Raw genomic sequence first — 19246 nt, forward strand, 5'->3', positions numbered from 1 at the left:
GGGGCTTATTGCTTTAATTTACCAGTCTACTTAATGTAACTAAATCAGATTTTTACCTTAAAATGGTATCAAAATATCTGATAGCAAAAATAAGAAACAAAAGATAGAGTATCCAAGTTGTCAACTTGAATGTTTTAAATTACCAGATAAAAGAGAGAGATTGCACTTGCAAGCATCAAAAATTCAGTCAATTATGAATTTATTAATTTTGGCGGACGATAGATATTTAACATAAGAACTAGTGAAAGACCTTTCAGTAGGGCTAGGTATCGAGTTCGATACCTTTTAGGCACCGACCGAAATGCCTCGATACCATCGAGTATCGAAAAACCTTTTGTCGTTTGGTACCAAACCTAACCTAAGGGGTTAATCTTGTCAGCGTCAGTGTGCCAGTAAGCCTGCAGCACTAGGTGTGTTCGACTAGAAGCGGTGACGCACAGATTGATTGGTGTGTGACATCCGCGAGAGCGATCCGAAAGCATACGAAGCAGTCTGCTCTCTACAGCTCTTATGGTCCTGCGTAGAGATGTGACAAAGTCGAACACACCTGCTAGTTTACACCGGTTACACTCAGATGTAGCTCACACATGAAGGCTGTAGCGTGAAACCTCCTTAGATGTAAGGCTACATTTACACGGGTGCGTTTTTGTTCATACTGGCATTTCAGAAAAGATCTCTGTTCACACTACACGATCGAAAGTGTGCATTACGTGATCATTCGTGCACACTGTAGCATGATGCTACATAAGACAATAAATAAGATTTATATTCCGCTTTTACTCAAAACTCATTTTAATCCACCAGCGAGTGTTTGTAATAACTTCGCTTGCCGTCTAATGTGTGTTTTGGCCATGTAATGTTGTTGAAATATGTTATGTCCTCTGAGTCAGAACAGCGATTGCAGAAGAGAGAAGGCATGTAACGTCATACATACCGGCAGACAGCACTGGAAGGTGCTGGTGCTTGTCAGTAAATTAGTGGAAAATGAATAGAAATTATGATTCTGTCTGAGCTATGCATTTTAAAATGAACATACACTAGTGTAAATGTAGCCTAACAGATGTGTAAACTGAACTTTTTGAGCTTTATTAAAATTATTTTCACTGATTTATTGTGTTGGATATATTTTGTTCCTTTGTGCAGTGGCTTTGAATCTGTATAAACGTCAATAAGATGAAAAAAATAATTTTGAGATAATGTAATCTTCTTAAAATTGATTTAATAAAATCGGTATTGTAAAAAGTATCGTTCAGGAACCGGTATCAAAGTCAAGGTATCGGTATCGGCATCGATATTAATATTTTGAACAATACCCAACCCTACCGTTCAGTTTAAATGCCAGGCATTCAAATGATGAAAAGCAAGACAATATATGTGAGCCTGGACCACAAAAAAGTAGCATGGGTATATTTGTAGCAATAGCCAACAATACATTGTACGGGTCAAAATTATCAATTTTTCTTTTATGCCAAAAATCATTAGGATATTAAGTAAAGATCATGTTCCATGAAGATATTTTGTAAATTTCCCTTCACAAATGTATCAAATCTTAATTTTTGATTGGTAATATGCGTTGATAAGAACTTCATTCGGATGATTTTCTCAATATTTGGATTTTTTTCCACCCTCAGATTCCAGATTTTCAAATAATTTTATCTTGGCCAAATATTGTCCTAACAGACCATACATCAATGGAAAGCTATGTATTCAGCTTTCAGATAATGTATAAATATCTCAATTTCAGAAAATTGACCCTGGTTTTGTGGTCCTGTGTCACATATAAACTTTAATCATATGTGTTGTGTCATGCAGGGACTGTCCATTTACTGTTTTTACCATAAATTATAGCTTTTACTCCCCAAAACATTTATTTACAGTAAAATTAAATATGTTCACCATTTATAGTTTTCATCATATCAATTAACAAGTTATCATTACACTAGTGTAGCATTTTTACAGTCTCTTTCTGTAAAAAAATTACCATTTTAATAGTATAGATTTACAGCGCAGTGCTTGACAGACAAAACACCTGCTGAATTGTGGAGTCGGTTTGCAGGAATGCAAATGTTTTCAGACAAAGATTTATGATTACGCTCTACATGTACTGACAAAGATGGTGAATAATGTTACTGGTGACAGTAGTTTGGCTCTTATTCATAGCATCTTCTCATGTGATGGTTAGCATCACATATCTTTGTCCAATTCTCAATATTAACCCTGCAGTATTGTCTTTCATGCTGTTTTAAATGAATCAAGCGTGCATTTCTTATTATTGAGGTATTGAAAGGCATGCATAAAACGTGGCCTATTGCTTTTTAACTAGGATTTATCCTTTTAATAGCAGCACAGTCTTCCCTACAGAGGTTGATCTGTCATCCAGACAAGAAAGACAGTCAGTAGTACAATTGTTTTCCTCAGCTGGTTCCCTTGGCAACTGTCTTGCAGTATTTATCAGTTTGGAGAGGTTTTACCTCTTCAATCCCTCCGAACGTCCCCTTTTTCGTGTACCGTTGCTACGGAGACTGATTAAAAGACATTTCAACATACATAACCTCTCTGATTTACTTCACTTATTTTCAAATTCAGAGTGTCTGATTTTTCTAGATATTTATGTTTTTTAGGTGAAAGCATGAGCGCTTTGAATCTTTAGCGTATTCATGACTTCCGCATGACCTAATAGGCTGTTTAAATCATGCAGAGGGGAATTGGTGTAATGAAGTTTACCAATAGGCTTTAACGGGGTTAGAGATGAGCATTATGCGTAGTGAACCGTGCTCGTATCCTCCACTGACAAGCAGCTCGGTGTCTTTAGTGAGCTCAATGTTATCACTAGCCAACGATCAAAGTTCATTTGGTGATAAATATCTGATTGGGATTATGATGATTGCTTCTACGATCTTTATTTTAATTAAGATCAGTTAAAGATCACGTTTGTCATCTGTGAAGTTTGAAAATGAGCTTCATATGTTTGTATTCTGTAGACTCTTTTATGTCTTGTTGCTTACTTCTACTGATGTTATCTGGCTCCTTTAGCGAGGGGAGCCGCTTACAGGGCTGTGTTACGTAACACCAGAAAATTTGCATTTAAAAAATGGCTTCGCGGTTGGTGCTGTTGCTCATGGCTCTTGTGGACCGCTGGCTTTAGTTCACACTCTGAGCTGAGAGGAGCAGGGCGATTGGCGGCGGCTCGGAGTTGTGTAATCCAGCACAGGCGGCTATTGTTGGCTTCGAAATGGTCCCCCAGCACAATGACCACGCGGAGACCCCTGATGAATATTGATTAGTTGCGCCGGAGCTGAGAGAGAATTAAATGTGATGTGAGCTAAGAGAGTTGATTTGATTTTTATGTTGAAAATTAGTAATTTTTTTAAGTATAATGTTTTTAAAGGACCTTGAAAGTTGTGGATTTCTAGTGTTTTTATTGCTTGTACAGTCCTCTCTCTTATTATCATCAGGAATGAATAATAAAGATTTTTTTTCTTTGAAGTTGTTTGGTCAGCCAGTTCAGATTTATCTTTTTGCTTCATTTAAACAGCATTTGCTTCCAAAAAATAATCTGATCCGTGGCTCAAAACTGCAATGTGATTCAAACCGTGAGTTTTGTGATCCGTTGAATCACTACTGATTATTATCTGAATGGAATTTACACTGCCTACCCACAATTCCTTGACAATAAATCATTTCAAAGATGTGTCCACACTCTTCTTCCCATCAGCATTCACTGTCGCTATCAGTCAGTAAAATGAAATTAGCCCCTTTTACTTGAGAAAGGCAAATCAGCTCCATCAATCAAATTGTCACCCTCCAGCCATTAAACTAGTTGATCCCATTTTGCTTGCTGCATCCTCACAGGCGCATGACAACGGGCTTGTGTAACACATATTTTCTGAACCAGTTCTATCCGGTCGATGAGCCGTCTGGTTGGGGTGCTTCTGAGAGACGGAGCGTCTGGATTTTTCTTGTTTCTGCTGCTTCGATTGCGTAAGCGTCCTCAGATCTGGAGCACATGAGAGATGCACTTTCTGCTTCTCCTCTCCTGCATGAATAAAGATGCCGTGGGTTCGCTCCGATGTCCAGCGGGCGTCCAGTTCTTTTCTGTGAATTGATTCCTTTGGACAAGCAAACACACAAGACTAGCTTCCTTTTAATAGAGCAGAAAGATTGATTGTTGGAAAATATGGCATGACATTTAAGGAGGAACAGTACTGGTTAAAAAAAAAAAACATGGTATATTTATTTTAGTCAAGAACATTTTGTGCAGAATATTTGCATACCATCACCATGCTGCTCCTTTCCTAAGCATATGCTTACTCATTATGAGAGCTGAAGATATGTTGGGATTCCCCCAGGCATTGGCTTTTCCCTTTAGGCAGGACTATTCGTCCCAATTAATCTTAGCGCTAAAGTGTGACCGAGTGAGCTCGGGTTTCCTGAACCCTGTGCCTGTTGGGAAGGTTTAACAGTACTTGAAAGTCACAGCGTTAGTCATTTGTCTGCTGCCCCCAGCCTCGTCCTCACAAGACTCTGCATCGCAAGGAACGACTGTGATGGTTACGCAGTGCAAAAAGATCATCTGAGGGCCAGTGAGCGTCTAAGCCATGTTGTAATTAACACCAATCAACTGTGCTTTAATTAAGTGAGTGCCGACTGTCAGGAATGCTGGAGTAGGACAGGATTGATGGGCATGGCTGAACCTGCTGCTCAGGAAAAGAGGAACTGTCTGTGGTACTGAAGCCTGATCCCAGGACTGTCTATTTGCAGACTGTAAGATTTGCTCCCATCTGGTAGTTAATCAGTTTCTGATTACATTTTTTTCAGCTCAAAGGCGTAAATGGTGATGTTAAAATACTTCCTTCTGTCCCTAATGAATATGCAGAGACAGCTATTTGTGGACACGTTTGTAGAGACAAGCTGTTTGTAGGTTGATTTCACTGAATATTGATTGTTTAAAGGGGTCATTGGATGTCCAATTTCCACAAGTTGATATGATTCTTAAGGGTGTTAATGAAAAGTCTATAATATACTTTGGTTAAAAATTCTCAATGGTTGTGTAAAACAACACCCTTTTTACCTTGCCAAAATCAGCTCTGCAAAAATCGTCTCATTCTGGTCAAGGTTGCTTTAAATGCAAATAAACTGTCCTCACCCCGCCCCTCTGTTCTCACTGTGGAGAGATGAGCATGTTTACTTTAGCCACATTTAGCCGCTAAACTTGCTAACTAGCACATTGTTAGGAAAGGCGATCGCAAAGATTGATAAAAAACACCTTATACTCACTTCTGCTGTAAGTGAAGCTGGATCATGAATGATTCGCACGAACATAGACAGATATATGTAGATCGGGAGGCGCATTCCCTTCACAAACAAACGTAATCTACTGCATGTTCAGCGGCTTCGATGTCGGGAGTAAATGACGACCACTATGTTCATTATTACATCCAGCAGCACAAAACCTCAATTGCTCAATCAGAGATATTCTTGTCTAACTTACATCCCTGCTCTGGCATCAAAACATGGAGGTTGGACTGTTACAACTGATCTGAGGTAAAACGCTCATGTCAATCAACTATCACGGGAGCGGCCTCTGTGGGTGTGACGCAACAACGACTCTGACGACAATGGCTCGATTTGAAAAAGGGGATATTATTTTTACAGATTGTTTAAAAAACTACTGCATGGATTTTTATCATTACAGGGTAGATTTGTACATACACTGCCAACACACATTAATGTTCAAACGGCATGTAAAAGTGAACTTAGCATCCGATGACCCCTTTAAGCATCCCAGAATGAAATAAGGGTACATTGGCCTCAGTGTACCATTATTTCATTCAGTGGTGTGAGTTTGTGGCAGAACTATTTGTTTGTCTGACCAGTTGCAAATTTCTAAATGATATATTGTCATTTCTATCTTATCTTTTTTTTAAGCCTTATTTTTTTAAATTATTGTTTTCTTTTTTAATTTGCTATTTATATAATTTATATTATTTTGCAGTATATATTGTAAAAATCATCTAAATAACTTTTATTATTTTATAATATAAAATAAAGAAACAATTAAATATATATTATATAGTGTTTCAACTATTTTATCTGTTTTAATTATATATTATTTTAACAGTTTTATTTTTGTAAAATAAATTAATAATATTGGTCAAGATTTCAGTAGTAATTTTCATTCTCTTTAAAAAAAATTAAATAAAGTAAAATAATAAATGATAGTTAAATGTTGTTTTGTGTATGTACTGCATGTTGTTTTTTCTAATTTAACTTTGAAGACCTCTATAAATGACCTCTGCCATGATTGTCTAAGCTGTGAAGTATTGTTCTGTAATGAGGAGGCAAAAGTCCTCTAAGTGTTTTTTTTGTTTGTTTTTTTTTTTTCTCTATCAAATGTAAAATCATGGCCCAGTCAGACTTTCTTGGTCATTGCATACACTGTACACTACTACTGAAATCTACATCTGAAAAATAAAAATAAAAATAAAAAACTATTTTATATTTTTACGTGAACATTGTCATCAATATTAAAGCCATGTATGAATATCAAGTTAGCGTCTTTAAGCATTTTACTTTTATTCCAAAATAACTTAAGGCAGTAACAATTTAAACAATGTATTTTATTTGCAAACTTATGTTCGGCTATTCTTTTTAATAGTTAACTTTTAAGCTATTTTTGAATGTTTCGAATCATCGGTCAACAAACTCGGTAAATATAGGTCACAGAAACTAAGATTTACTTTAAAGTTCACCAAGCTGCACATATCATGTTTTCAGGATTTTTTAAAGTCTTATTTTGATGTAACAAAGTGGTTACATCTTAGTGTGTGAGTTGTTTACTTACTTTTTAAAATTAGCCTTCCCATTAACGCCATTATATTGTTCATTCAGACTGATTACACAAACACAAGAGGCAGCATTGATTGCATGAACCAATCACAGCTGTTCATAACCAGTCAAATCTAATCATGTCACGATGGAGGCATTTCTTCCTTTTATGTGACATTCTCCCATTCATTCTGAATTACCCCCCACCAAACCCACGGCACGCTTTAGGGGTTCTGTTAAAACAGACCTGGAGTTTGTATAATGTACCAGAAAGTCTTTGATAGTGACATTTCCCTAACCCATATCAGCTGCCCACTTCCTGTAACCTGTCTTATCTCTCTCTTTGTCTTTCCTCAGGTGAAGTGAAAGGCAGGTGCTGTGTGCTGTCTCTCTCACTCGCTCTTCATCTCTGTCTCAGTGAGTGCTACACATGGGTTCCTCACTCCTGACCCGCCAGCTGGCCATCTCCCTTCAGCAAAACCTGCGTCTCGCTGCTCCAGGTAAAAATACCACAGAGAGATGGAGGACTAAGATATCCTCCAGTCTTAAAAGCTTGTTTAACTTCCCGGTCAGATAGAGGACAGAGACTATAATGTTCTCAACCTACCAGTGACCCTTAAAAAGTGTTGGAGTTGTCACAAAGACTTCATCGAAGTGATGCAACTCCATGCTCAGCTTGGGAAGTGAACAAGAAATGCCAGAACAAGTGTGTGGTAAAAAACACAGGGTCAGATTGTTGAAACTTTTAATCGTCAGCAGATTTTTAGTGGGTGCTTGTAAATTTTTGCTTGTGCTCCTAAACTTTTTGAAGTTGGTAAGACCAGTTCTACCAAGTCAAAAAGTTAATTTCCAGCCTTGGTTATGGAGCCGAATGTCACGAGGGGCACAGTTCAAAGTTTCTTAACCATGTAAATGAGTTACTGGGATCTGGTTCTGTCCAGCTTTGACTAGTGAATTCTGCATTCGTAGAGAAGTCTGTGCATGTCTCGTCCTTCACTGGCTGGTCACACTGATTCAATCCTGACAGTGTTCTTCATTAATCAATAGCTCAGTAGTGAGAACATCCCATTCACTTTTGTAAACTTACGTAGCCCCTAAAGAGGTTACTACTGTTCAAACATGACTATAAAAGACGTTTTGTGGCTGCTTAGTTGTATTCGTTGGCCACTGTTCAAATGTACTGCAAACATACAAAAGGAATGTTTGAACTCTTACAGAGTTTAGTTGGTTAATTACTTTTAGATGTCATATAAACCTCTAAAATTGCTAAGCATTTTTAGAAAGTTAAGTTCACTGAAACTGACTCAGCCTTTCATAATTCAAGAGGAATGAAAGAATCAATGGTTCATTCCTGTTATGCAGCAGAAAGCTGATGTATTAAAAGTGAATATGTGTCGTGTTGTATTTTAAGGACAAATGTCTATCAAAGGGCACCAGATTGGATCATGTACACATCAGCAATTAAAACAAGACTCTTAAGTAAACATGTTGGTTTTAAAGGAAAAGTTCACTTCCAGAAAAAAATTTACAGATAATGTACTCACCCCCTTGTCATCCAAGATGTTCATGTCTTTCTTTCTTCAGTCGTAAAGAAATTTTGTTTCTTGAGGAAAGCATTTCAGGATTTTTCTTCATATAATGGACTTCAGTGGTGCCTGTGAGTTTGAACTTCCAAAATGCAGTTTAAATGCAGCTTCAAAGGGCTCTTATCTAGCGAAATGATCAGCTATTTTCTAAAACAATTTACAACTTGTATGCTTTTTAACCTCAAAGGCTTGTCTTGTCTTGCTCTGCGATGTGCATGCATAGTCTCTGTAACCCAGGTCAGTACAGGCAGGGAATGTTGAAAAACTAATATCTCATTTTCTCCATTTTCTCATTTTCTTCAAAATCGTCCTACATCACTGCAGAAGTACCAACCCAGTGTTTACGAAGTGAACATGCAAAGAAGGTCAAACGCCCAAAAAAAAAAGGTAAAACTGCGATGTAGGACGATTTTGAAGTTGGAGGAGAAAATGAGATGGGAGTTTTTCGACATACCCTAACTGTATTGACCCGGATTACACAGACTACGCATGGACATCACAGAGCTAGACAAGATGAGTATTTGAGGTTAAAAAGCATATAAATTGTAAATTTTTTAACAAAATAACCAACAGTTTGATAGATAAGATCCTTCTTCCTCAGTTGGGATAGTTTAGAGCCCTTTGAAGCTGCATTTAAACTGCATTTTGGACATTCAAACTCACGGGCACCACTGAAGTCCATTATATGGAGAGAAATCCTGAAATGTTTTCCTCAACAAACATTTCTTTACGACTGAAGAAAGAAAGACATGAACATCTTGTATGACAAAGGGGTGAGTAAATTAGCTTTACATTTTTGTTTTGGAAGTGAACGTCTCCTTTAATATAGTTAGTGCACAGCACTAGACATAAATGGTAACGTCTTTTCAAAACAAAATAGGAAAGTGATATACGATTTCAGTAAAATGTGATATTAATCAGTTTTTCTGTAAAAGGAGCTCATTTCTGGGTGTACGTAATAATATTTTGGTCACGAGTCATGATGGGGAAAATGTACTGCTGAAATGATTAAAATATGTAATCATATTTATTTATTTATTTACCTATTTTTTACATTAGGCTCCAGATATGTCAGCAAAACTGCCACAAAGACAGTTTCAGAGTTTGAATATGACGCCCCATCCATGAAAACCGCTGTGCCAGGTCCAAAGTCCCAGGTACACTCTCAGCATTTTTACACTTTTACTGTGAGATTTATCACTAGATTGCTGTGATATGCCTCTGTGGGAAATAATAATAATTATTAATTTGTGTGTTAGTTTTTATTGGTGTTTTACTGTTGACTCCTTTATATAAAACTTAAAGGTTTGGACACACATGGTTCTTATTACTTTTCTCCCAAATTGCAAATTAAATTAATACGAATGAACACAAATGGAAGAAAACTGAATTATGTTGTGACCAAAATTAAGTGTGATTACTTCAGACTAATCACACTTTGTTTTGATAACACCTCTTTACGCACACATTTTCACAACCAACTTCCTGAAGTGCATCCTAATAAGCTTTCCAAACAGTATTAAAGGAGTTCCCATGTATGCCTGACACTTGTTGGCTGCTTTCCCTTCTTTATCCAATCCAAGTTTCCATTTAAAAATAGAAAAGAAGAAAGATGAAGCATTTCAAATCATAAGAAAAATAATGTGTGTTTAAAGCTGAAATGAACATCTTTTGATAATGCTGCAGAACAAAATGGCTAATAAATTCATTTCTCTCATTCAACAGGAGCTGCTGAGACAGCTTGGAGAGATTCAGGTGAGATACACATGGAAATGAACTTTGGCGTTTGCTCAATCAATGCACACACAAATGTACCTTAACAAGCTTGTGTTATGCAATTAGATTAAAGTCTTATAGACTCAGACATGCAGTTTGTTACATTGCCAGTGTGGCTCTCTTAGTTTGTTTCCATAATGATTTAAACATAATGAGTCACTTCCTCAAATAGTAGCATGCAAAACAAACAACTATATGAGAATCATTAACGGCAGTAAAGCTAAAGTGTGACTGTCGTAGAGTAGCAGTGTTACTTCTGATGTGACGTCCAGCCATATATAAACCTGCCTGGATGTCTTCAGCTTATTGAGTGATGAATGTATTTCGGGCAGTAATTTATCTGCTGTCTGGACCGGCTTCTTGAGAGCAGTCGCTGTCATCTTCTGACCGCTTTGCTGTGGATGAGCACATAGATGTGAGCTGACAGGCATCGATGAAGCTAATATCACAGATTCGCTTCGCCGCGGATCCGGTGCGTGTCTGCTGGCCGCTGTCTGTCTCCCTCGCACGAGAGCAGACATAAGAAGAGTCATAATCTATTCATCAGATGGGCTAAAAATAGATGCTGCGTGAGGTTCAAAGCCACACAGGGGGAAAAGCCACTTTCATTAGATAAAGCAGCGCTGCTCACGATTTTGCGGTAATTAGTCGCGGTGCGAATTGTGATATCTTCTGCTTTTTCAGTTCTGTATGTGAATCCATTAATGGAGTAGTTCATCCAAAAATGAAAATTTGCTGAAAATGTACAGTGAGTCATACAAGATGTTAAGTTTATTTATTCACCTAAAGAGATTTGAAGAAATCTAGCATTACATCACTTGTGCACCAATGCAGTTACAAACAAATAATAACAGTTGGTGGACTTTTTCACTGAAGGAAATATTATTATGGATTCTGGACTGGTATTTTGGCCAAAAGCATCAGTCTAAAGTTAAAATGCTTTAATGATGGATTTGTTTATTTTCGTTTTTCACTTTTTAAGATGATAATTGATGGACTGTGATGATATGATCATATATGATGATAATAAATGTAACTTTTCAGTTTTAATGTAAATCAGTTACAATTACTGAGAAAAAATGTGTAATTAATTACAGGCACAAAATGTTAATGATAACAAAGGGGGTTACATCTAAATATTTTACGCGCCCACATGAAAGTTTTGAAAAACACTCACAGATGTAACTAATTTCTTTCCCTGCTTTCTTTCCCATTTACTGCTCTATGATATGTTTCAAGAGTAGGACACAGAATAGGACACATGCTTATTTGATAATTGTTTTATTTCCTATTTGGATTTATGTGTATGCTTTATTTTTTAGGATTCACAGGTTTTTTTTTTCCCCCAATGCATTGTTAGATGTTAGATGCCAGATTTGATTTCAAAAACATTATCATAGCAATTAAACTATATTCTAAAAAATTAAACTAAATCTGTATTTAATCTCAGAATGATCTCAAAGTAAAAAAAAAAAAAAGTCTAATTTTGTTGTGGCTGTGCTTTAAAATTAAATTTTAATAATCTTAATTCAGGTGAAATGGGATTTTGGAAGTTAACCATAATCAGTGTTACTACTGTTACATACCCTGCCTGCTTTAAATGTTTGAAAATGATTAACATTCATTAGAAATTTAGAAAAGTAATCAAAAAGTAATAAAATGTGATCAGTCCACATTATTTTAATAAATTAACTAAAGTAGTTACAGTTGGGGTCAAAAGTTTACATACACCTTGCAGAATCTGCAAAATGTGAATACTTTTACCAAAATAAGAGGGATCATAGAAAATGCATGTTATTTAGTATTGACCTGAATAAGATATTTCACATAAAAGACGTTTATATATAGTCCACAAGAGAAAATAATAGCTGAATTCATAGAAACGACCTGGTTCAAAAGCTTGATTCTGTTACCTGAATGATCCACAACTGTGTTTGTTTGTTTAGTGATAGTTGTTCATGAGTCCCCTGTTTGTCCTGAACAGTTAAACTGTTCTTCAGAAAAATCATTAAGGTCCCACAAATTCTTTGATTTTTCAGCATTTTTGTGTATTTTCCAGTTATATTCAACTATTTTAGAAGGTTCAAACACTCATTGGTTCTTTAGAAGGAAACACGATCCAGATTGCATTAAGAGCCGGGCCTGAAAACTTTTGGAATTTGAATATCTGAGTCAGTTTAACATTTTGTCTTCTGGGAAACATGTGAGTACCTTCTGTAGCTTCTGAAGGGCTGTACCAAATAAACAAAATATGATATGTAGGCAAAATAGGAAATGTACACATCTTCGTTCTGTTCAAAAGTTTACACCCCCAGCTCTTAATGCAATCTGGATTATTGTTTTTATCAGCAACTGATGTAAATGTTTATGTTTTCTGTTCCAATCAAGAAAAACTCATCTACATCTTGGATGGCCTTCAATCAATCAGTTTTTTATTTTATTTTATTTTCATTTCATTTTTAAAAAGAATATATTTTACATTTTTGTGTGATTACTTAATTAATGATTTTTTTTTTTTTAATTTACCCATCCATTGACGTGGAGCTGAAGCCCTGCTAAAAAACATACATACATACATACATACATACATAATATCAGGTATGCAGATGGATCACAAATCACCTTGATATCAATGCTTAACTCTACTTTTCCTCTGGTCTGCAGAATGTTGGAGCGATTCATTTCTTCTGCAACTATGAGGAGAGCAGGGGGAACTACCTGGTGGACGTGGACGGCAACCGAATGCTGGACGTGTACACACAAATCTCCTCTATCCCCATTGGTGAGCAGTCAATAAGCAGATCTCTTTTCCAACGCATGCATTCCTCTGCAGACCACTGACACATCTAAAACAGGAAAGGAGTAATCTGTATTAAATCAGTAATTTGAATTAATGTTGTTCTCTAAAGTTAGTACTCGCTTTTATTTATTGTCAGGGGTATTTTGTGCCGCTTGAGGGATAGTTTACTCAAATAAACCCATTATAAAACCAAGTTTTAATTTTAGTAATTGTAGGACTTGAGCCTAAATGAAAATTGGAAGTGTTGCCTTGGCAACGAATTGAAATAAAATATTAAATGATTTTTTTCAGCTTTATTTCAATTAATTTAATTGTTTTAGTTAACAATAACAACACTGCACTAGAGGATCTTAAAATCTACCATATAGTGTTGTGGCTATGGCCACTGTGTTGTTCAGTAAATGTGAGCTGTGTCCTGTGGCTTTGCATGAAGGCACGTTTGGTGTGGATGATTAAAAGTGAGTGATAGGAACTGAGGATTTCCTGTGAGGATTGCCTGTACGGATACAACAAACAGACCTGAGAGGCAGAAAGAGTGCCTTGTGTTTGCATGTCATTGGTTTGGTCCGTTTGCTGGCTTACATTTAATCAGCCTCAACAAATTGAGTGAAGCTACTGTCTCTCGCTCTCAGAGATGCCTTCAGGTGGTGACTCAGATTTAATGAACTATGATTCCCCTCGCACTTTGCTGCTCCTGTATCATTTCGACAGAAGTGCATTATGGGATATTTTAGTTACATTAGTGTACAATCCCCACTCACCCGCAAAATTCACAATGACAGACACATGCATACAAAAGGACCGTAACATTTTCTTCTTGACCACCGAAGCAGCAAGAGAAATGAGTTTGTTTTCTTCATGCGTAACATCAGCATAGCCGCAATCCACCTGTGCTATTTCTTAATGTTTCACACCTGTTTGTTTAGGAGAGAGCAAAATTGCACTTGGCCTGCGCCAATTTTGTAGCATGTCAGTTTAGAACATGGTGTTATCTAGAACTCTCTGTGATTCTGGATCAGCCGCCAATCAGATAACTTGATCTTTGATGAAACTTGAGAATATCCCTTTTTTATATGTATATTTTTAGATAACTGGGTGGAGTGTTGTACTAATCTGTACTTGAATTTGTACTTGCTTGACAAGATTTCATATGTGGGTTGTTTCTTTTCTGCGGTACATTTTGTACTCTGTTTAGCCTTAAGAAGTAAACAGGCTTGTAAAATATATACTGAAATGTGCTCAGGTCAAGCTTAGGCACTTAAAGGAGAAGTCCACTTCCAGAACAACAATATACAGTTAATGTACTCACCCCCTTGTCATCCAAGATGTTCATGTCGTAAAGAAATTATGTTTTTTTTGAGGAAAACATTTCAGGATTTTTCTCCATATAATGGACTGATATGGTGCCCCAAACTTTGAAACTTTGCTATTTGAACTTCCAAAATGCAGTTTAAGGCTATGTTCACACTTGGCATCTTTTTTGACAAGAAAAAGTTGTCAACGGCGCTTTTTTAGTAAAAGAAAAAGCTCGAAGCGCAACGGCGTTCATGTTAACTTCAAAAACCGGTGCGCGGCTTTAAAAATTTAAATACTTTTTAATCTCAACCGCTTATCTTGTCTTGCTCTGCCTGAACTCTGTGTATTCTGGCTAAAGACAGTTAGGGTATGTCGAAAAACTCCAATCGTATTTCAAAAATCATTTCAAAATCATTCTAACAAAAAAGATAAAACAGCGATGCATGACAATTTTGGAGTTGAGGGAGAACATGATTTGGGAATCATGAACCGGAAAAAAACTCTTCGGGAAGAGCAAGACAAGACTAGCGTTTGACATTAAAAAGTATATATATTGTATTATTTTTATGAAAATCAAGTGAATATTCAATAATTTGTCCATAAGATTTCTTTAAGGATTTTGAAATACCTGCAAAGGGGAGATCTTGTAGGCGAACAGGATGGATGATGTTCGCCTTCAGAACTCGCCATGAAACCGAAGAATCTGAAATAACCAAGGTTTTGATTCCTCTTATTTGAAAAGCTAAATTCTATCAATCAAAATTAGGAAATCACAGACCTCCATCTAATTTCTTACGCTGCATCGTTTTAAGTCGAATTCTGGGTTTTTTCTTCAACCATATAAATCTAGAAATAGCCGTAATTACGTTCATGTTTTTAATATAATAATAAAGGAAACTACTATGAGTTCATCTTTAAGGAATGTAATTACATTTTTAGCCAACAAATATGAAAAAAAATGCATTGCATGACAGAAATGACCTATGAGGTAACAGCTGGTGTTTTCCCACAAACACATCCATTTTTATGGACAAGGGCTTGTTTCAGTTGACCTCACAGCACTGGTAGAGGGGGATGAACACAGCGTTTAGAACAGAATGAACTCAGCATTCAAACTGAGGTCAGGAGATGTTTATTATTATTGTTATTCTCTTAATATGCAGACATGCAAAATATCATGACAGTAAATGATGCATCAGCTGAGTTCAGCTTTCTGTTTTCTGACAGAAGGGAACAACACAGTCCGGCAATGTTTTGCCAGATATCTATAATTCATATTTTGTGCTTTGCCATAACTTGTCTGTATGTTCAGCATGTACAAGAGCTCTCTGCTGGTCATAGCTGGGATTGCTAATGCAGAGTTTTATGTAATCTCAACTAAAATAAAGAAAAAAAACACTGAACATTGAGTGTACTTGCATTTTGGGCAGGACATGTCCATGTAAACCTTGACATTTCAGTTTGTGGGTGAGTCAGGGGAAATGCAGACATAACAGATCCAGATCAGTTCAGACATTTTTCATGTTTTTTTTTTTTTTTTTTTTTTTTTGGAGTGCATCATCAGCCCTAACTGCTTTTTATCCAAGAAACAAATTAGATTGCAATACAATTAATTATTAATTAATAATGATTGGTTCATCACAATAAATCGAGTTTGCCTCGTCAGTGTGCACAGTGACCCCAAAAAGTGTTTGGACCCTTAAGCCAGACTTTAAATGAAGGAATATAATTGCATTATGTAATAACATATCAAACCATTACTTAAGTTGACTTCTCAGGTAAAACCTTTAATTTGTTAATTTTTAAATAAAACCATAGATGTCTGTTCAAACATTTGGAGACTCTCTTGAAGGGAATTAACTTTATACATCTATGCTACAAATGTTTTTGGCACCGTTGTTTTTCACTTGATTTGCTATTGTGTTATAAATTACAACGGCGTTCATATATGTTTAATTTTGTGGCTTTATTAAGTGTCTAAATACTTTTTTGGGCTTTGAATAATAGTAGCAGTAACAGAGCTGTGCTAACTGCTGCTGTACTTATTGAGAGTGACTATATCAATTATTCACCTAAACTTACTAGCATGCAAATACGCTTTTGCCTTCGGCTCCAATTGACAAATGTGAGCGGTCAGTTCAATTGCTGTTTGTTTTGGTGTGTTTGTGTGTGTTTATACTGTTGAATCTATCCTGCAGATATCACACTACATGTATACTGAATAAACTAACAATATTTTTGATCTTCCTTTCTAGGTTACAATCATCCAGCCTTAATGAAAGTGATGACCAATCCAAATAATGTGGTGAGTCCTGATCAGACTGTGAAATCATTGTTTGTGTGTATTTATAGATTGTAGAATGGAAATTAGATTTGCAGTGATCCGTCAGACAGAGCAGCAGGAGTGTGACGTGATGAGAGATTTTTAAAGGCGTAGTGCACAGGATTTGATTTTTACATTTCAGTGACAATAACGGAATTAAATTCACTTGATTTATAATTCACTGTTAGCAAATATACTACTGTTCTAAAGTTTGTAAGATACAGTAAAACAGTAATATTGTGAAATAGTATGAAATATTTTCTATTCTAATGTATTTTAAATGTGATTTATTCCTTTTGATGGCAAAGCTGAATTTACTGCATCATTACTCCAGTCTTCAGTGTCACATGATCCTTCAGAAATCATTCTAATATGCTGATTTTCATGGTCAAGAAACATTTATTTATATAAAACTATATCAATGTAGAAAGCAGTTTAATATGCATAACATTTTTTTGTAGAAACCATAATACATCTTTTCAGAATTAGGTGCCACTTTTCATTTGGTACAATGCACTTATTGTGTACGTACATGTTTTTACACTGTACTTATATTTTTAAAAATACCTATAGGTAATTAAATCTGTAATTAATTTCTGTAATTACATTTACAGTTGCAATGTTGACCCATCCCTTACACCTTAACCCACCCTTAAACCTACCCATACCACCAAACCTGTCCCTAACCTTAACGGTATCCCACCTTAATAGAAGCAAAAGTATGTTGCAATACAATATAACAACGATAAGTACATTGTACTTATTTTTTGATGCAAGTACATAGTAGTTAAGGCCACCTAATATAAAGTGTGACCCAGAATTATTTTAAAAAAAAATCAAAAGAACAGCATTTATGTGATATTTTGTAACATTATACATGTATTTACTGTCACTTTTGATTCATTTAATTTAAAAATCTTACTGACTCCAAACTTTTAAATAGCAGTGTATACAAACTTAAAAGTAGTATTTTTCTAATGGAAAACAGACCAAAAATATTGATTGCTCATCCTGTACTACACACTTTATTTAATCAAAAGCTTTCCAAAATGAGAATGTCCCATTCATTTATATCACCTGTAACTGACTAGTGAATAGCCAATAATGTTCATCTCTGAGACATTACTAAAGCCTATTTGCTATTAGAAAGAAGGACATTTCTAACCTAACATGCATGTTCCTGTTTCAATAAGAAAGTACATAAATATAGGGGAAAAAAAAACCTTTCTTGGGCACTTAAAACAAATCTTTGTTTTCGCAGAGTGCATTTGTCAACCGGCCAGCGCTTGGTATTCTGCCACCTGAAAACTTTCCAGACAAACTGGTCGAGAGCCTGCTGTCGGTGAGTGTTGTTGGATTGGAAAAAACACAAGTAAAGCATTTCTTGAAAAATCAATCTGTGTTCATATTTCAAAACGTCCACAAAAGCTTGTTACAGCATATGTCTCTATTAATTATTGCTGATAATGCTGAAACACTTCACAAGTACTGAGTAAATACTACATTTTGTGCAAGGATTACAGATTGTCTGGATCTGCCCCAGTAATGAGGCAACTGCAACCTTTAACTTGAAAAACAGCTTGTGTTCGGCAGTTATAAAACAGCCCTTTTGGATTCTCTTAATCTTGAAAACAACCTTAGCAGATATCATAATGACTCCCTTAAATCAGTGCACTCTTTCAGTGCGGCTTGCTGTTTATGGTTGTGTGGTGTGCTGTGAATGTGAATTTTTTTTTTTTTTTTTTTTTTTTTTTTAAACATTAGATTGCCCCAAACGGGATGACACGCGTGCAAACCATGGCCTGTGGTTCCTGCTCCAATGAGAATGCTTTCAAGACCATGTTTATCTGGTACAGAGTGAGTGGACTTTCCTCAGTTTGCTCCTGCGCAGGCTTGATGTGTCATGATGACCCTAACAAAGCACATTTGCTTTATATACTTAGGTGTGATATTGGTTGTATTCTGGCAAAAAACTCAAAAAAAATCTAGATATGGAAAAATATAATGGAAAAAAAAATATGGGGAAAAAAAAAAAATATATATATATATATTACAAATAACAATAATTCTAATAAAAAATAACTTTCTTTGGTGTTATTGCTTTCATTTATAGTAGATTTTTTCAGATTACTTTATATTAAGGGCTGTCAACTGATACAATTAATCATATAAAATATGATATATTTACACAAAAACACAATTCTACAATTCCAAACTGTTATGTAAATGCCATATTAGGTTGATTGTGAAATGGATTGTTGTGAACTATAGGCTTGTGTTCATTACATAGAAAACAGTAAAGGTGTGTGTGTGTATATGTATATATAACAGTAGTGTATTTTGTTATATATGCATACACTGCCGCTCAAAATTTTGGGATCAGTAAGACTTGTAATGTTTTTTAAAGAAGCCTTTTACGCTCATCAAAACTGCATTTATTTTATCAAAAATACAGAAAAAAAAAATTAATATTGTAAATGTTATTACAATATAAAATAATGTTTTTTATTTTAATATACTTTAAAATATCATTTATTCCTGTGTTGCAACGTTGAATTTTCATCAGCTGTTACTTCAGTCTTAAGTGTCACATGATCCTTCAGAAATCATTCTAATATGCTGATTTATTTTCAGTGT

At 35.6% G+C, this 19246-nt stretch overlaps 1 protein-coding gene across 1 annotated transcript in view; it reads left to right on the forward strand.

Moving 5' to 3' along the window:
* abat (4-aminobutyrate aminotransferase) overlaps positions 1-19246 on the forward strand; it is a 30081-nt gene that overhangs the window by 1868 nt on the left and 8967 nt on the right. The window contains exons 2-8 of the mRNA XM_051102646.1: positions 7186-7328; positions 9474-9571; positions 10140-10169; positions 12855-12972; positions 16542-16591; positions 17871-17951; positions 18374-18466. Coding sequence (XP_050958603.1) covers positions 7259-7328; positions 9474-9571; positions 10140-10169; positions 12855-12972; positions 16542-16591; positions 17871-17951; positions 18374-18466 — 540 coding nt within the window. The 5' untranslated portion in view covers positions 7186-7258. The remainder of the gene's footprint in view (positions 1-7185; positions 7329-9473; positions 9572-10139; positions 10170-12854; positions 12973-16541; positions 16592-17870; positions 17952-18373; positions 18467-19246) is intronic.

Source organism: Labeo rohita, chromosome 3, assembly GCF_022985175.1.
Source record: "Labeo rohita strain BAU-BD-2019 chromosome 3, IGBB_LRoh.1.0, whole genome shotgun sequence".
Taxonomy (NCBI): Eukaryota; Metazoa; Chordata; class Actinopteri; order Cypriniformes; family Cyprinidae; genus Labeo; species Labeo rohita.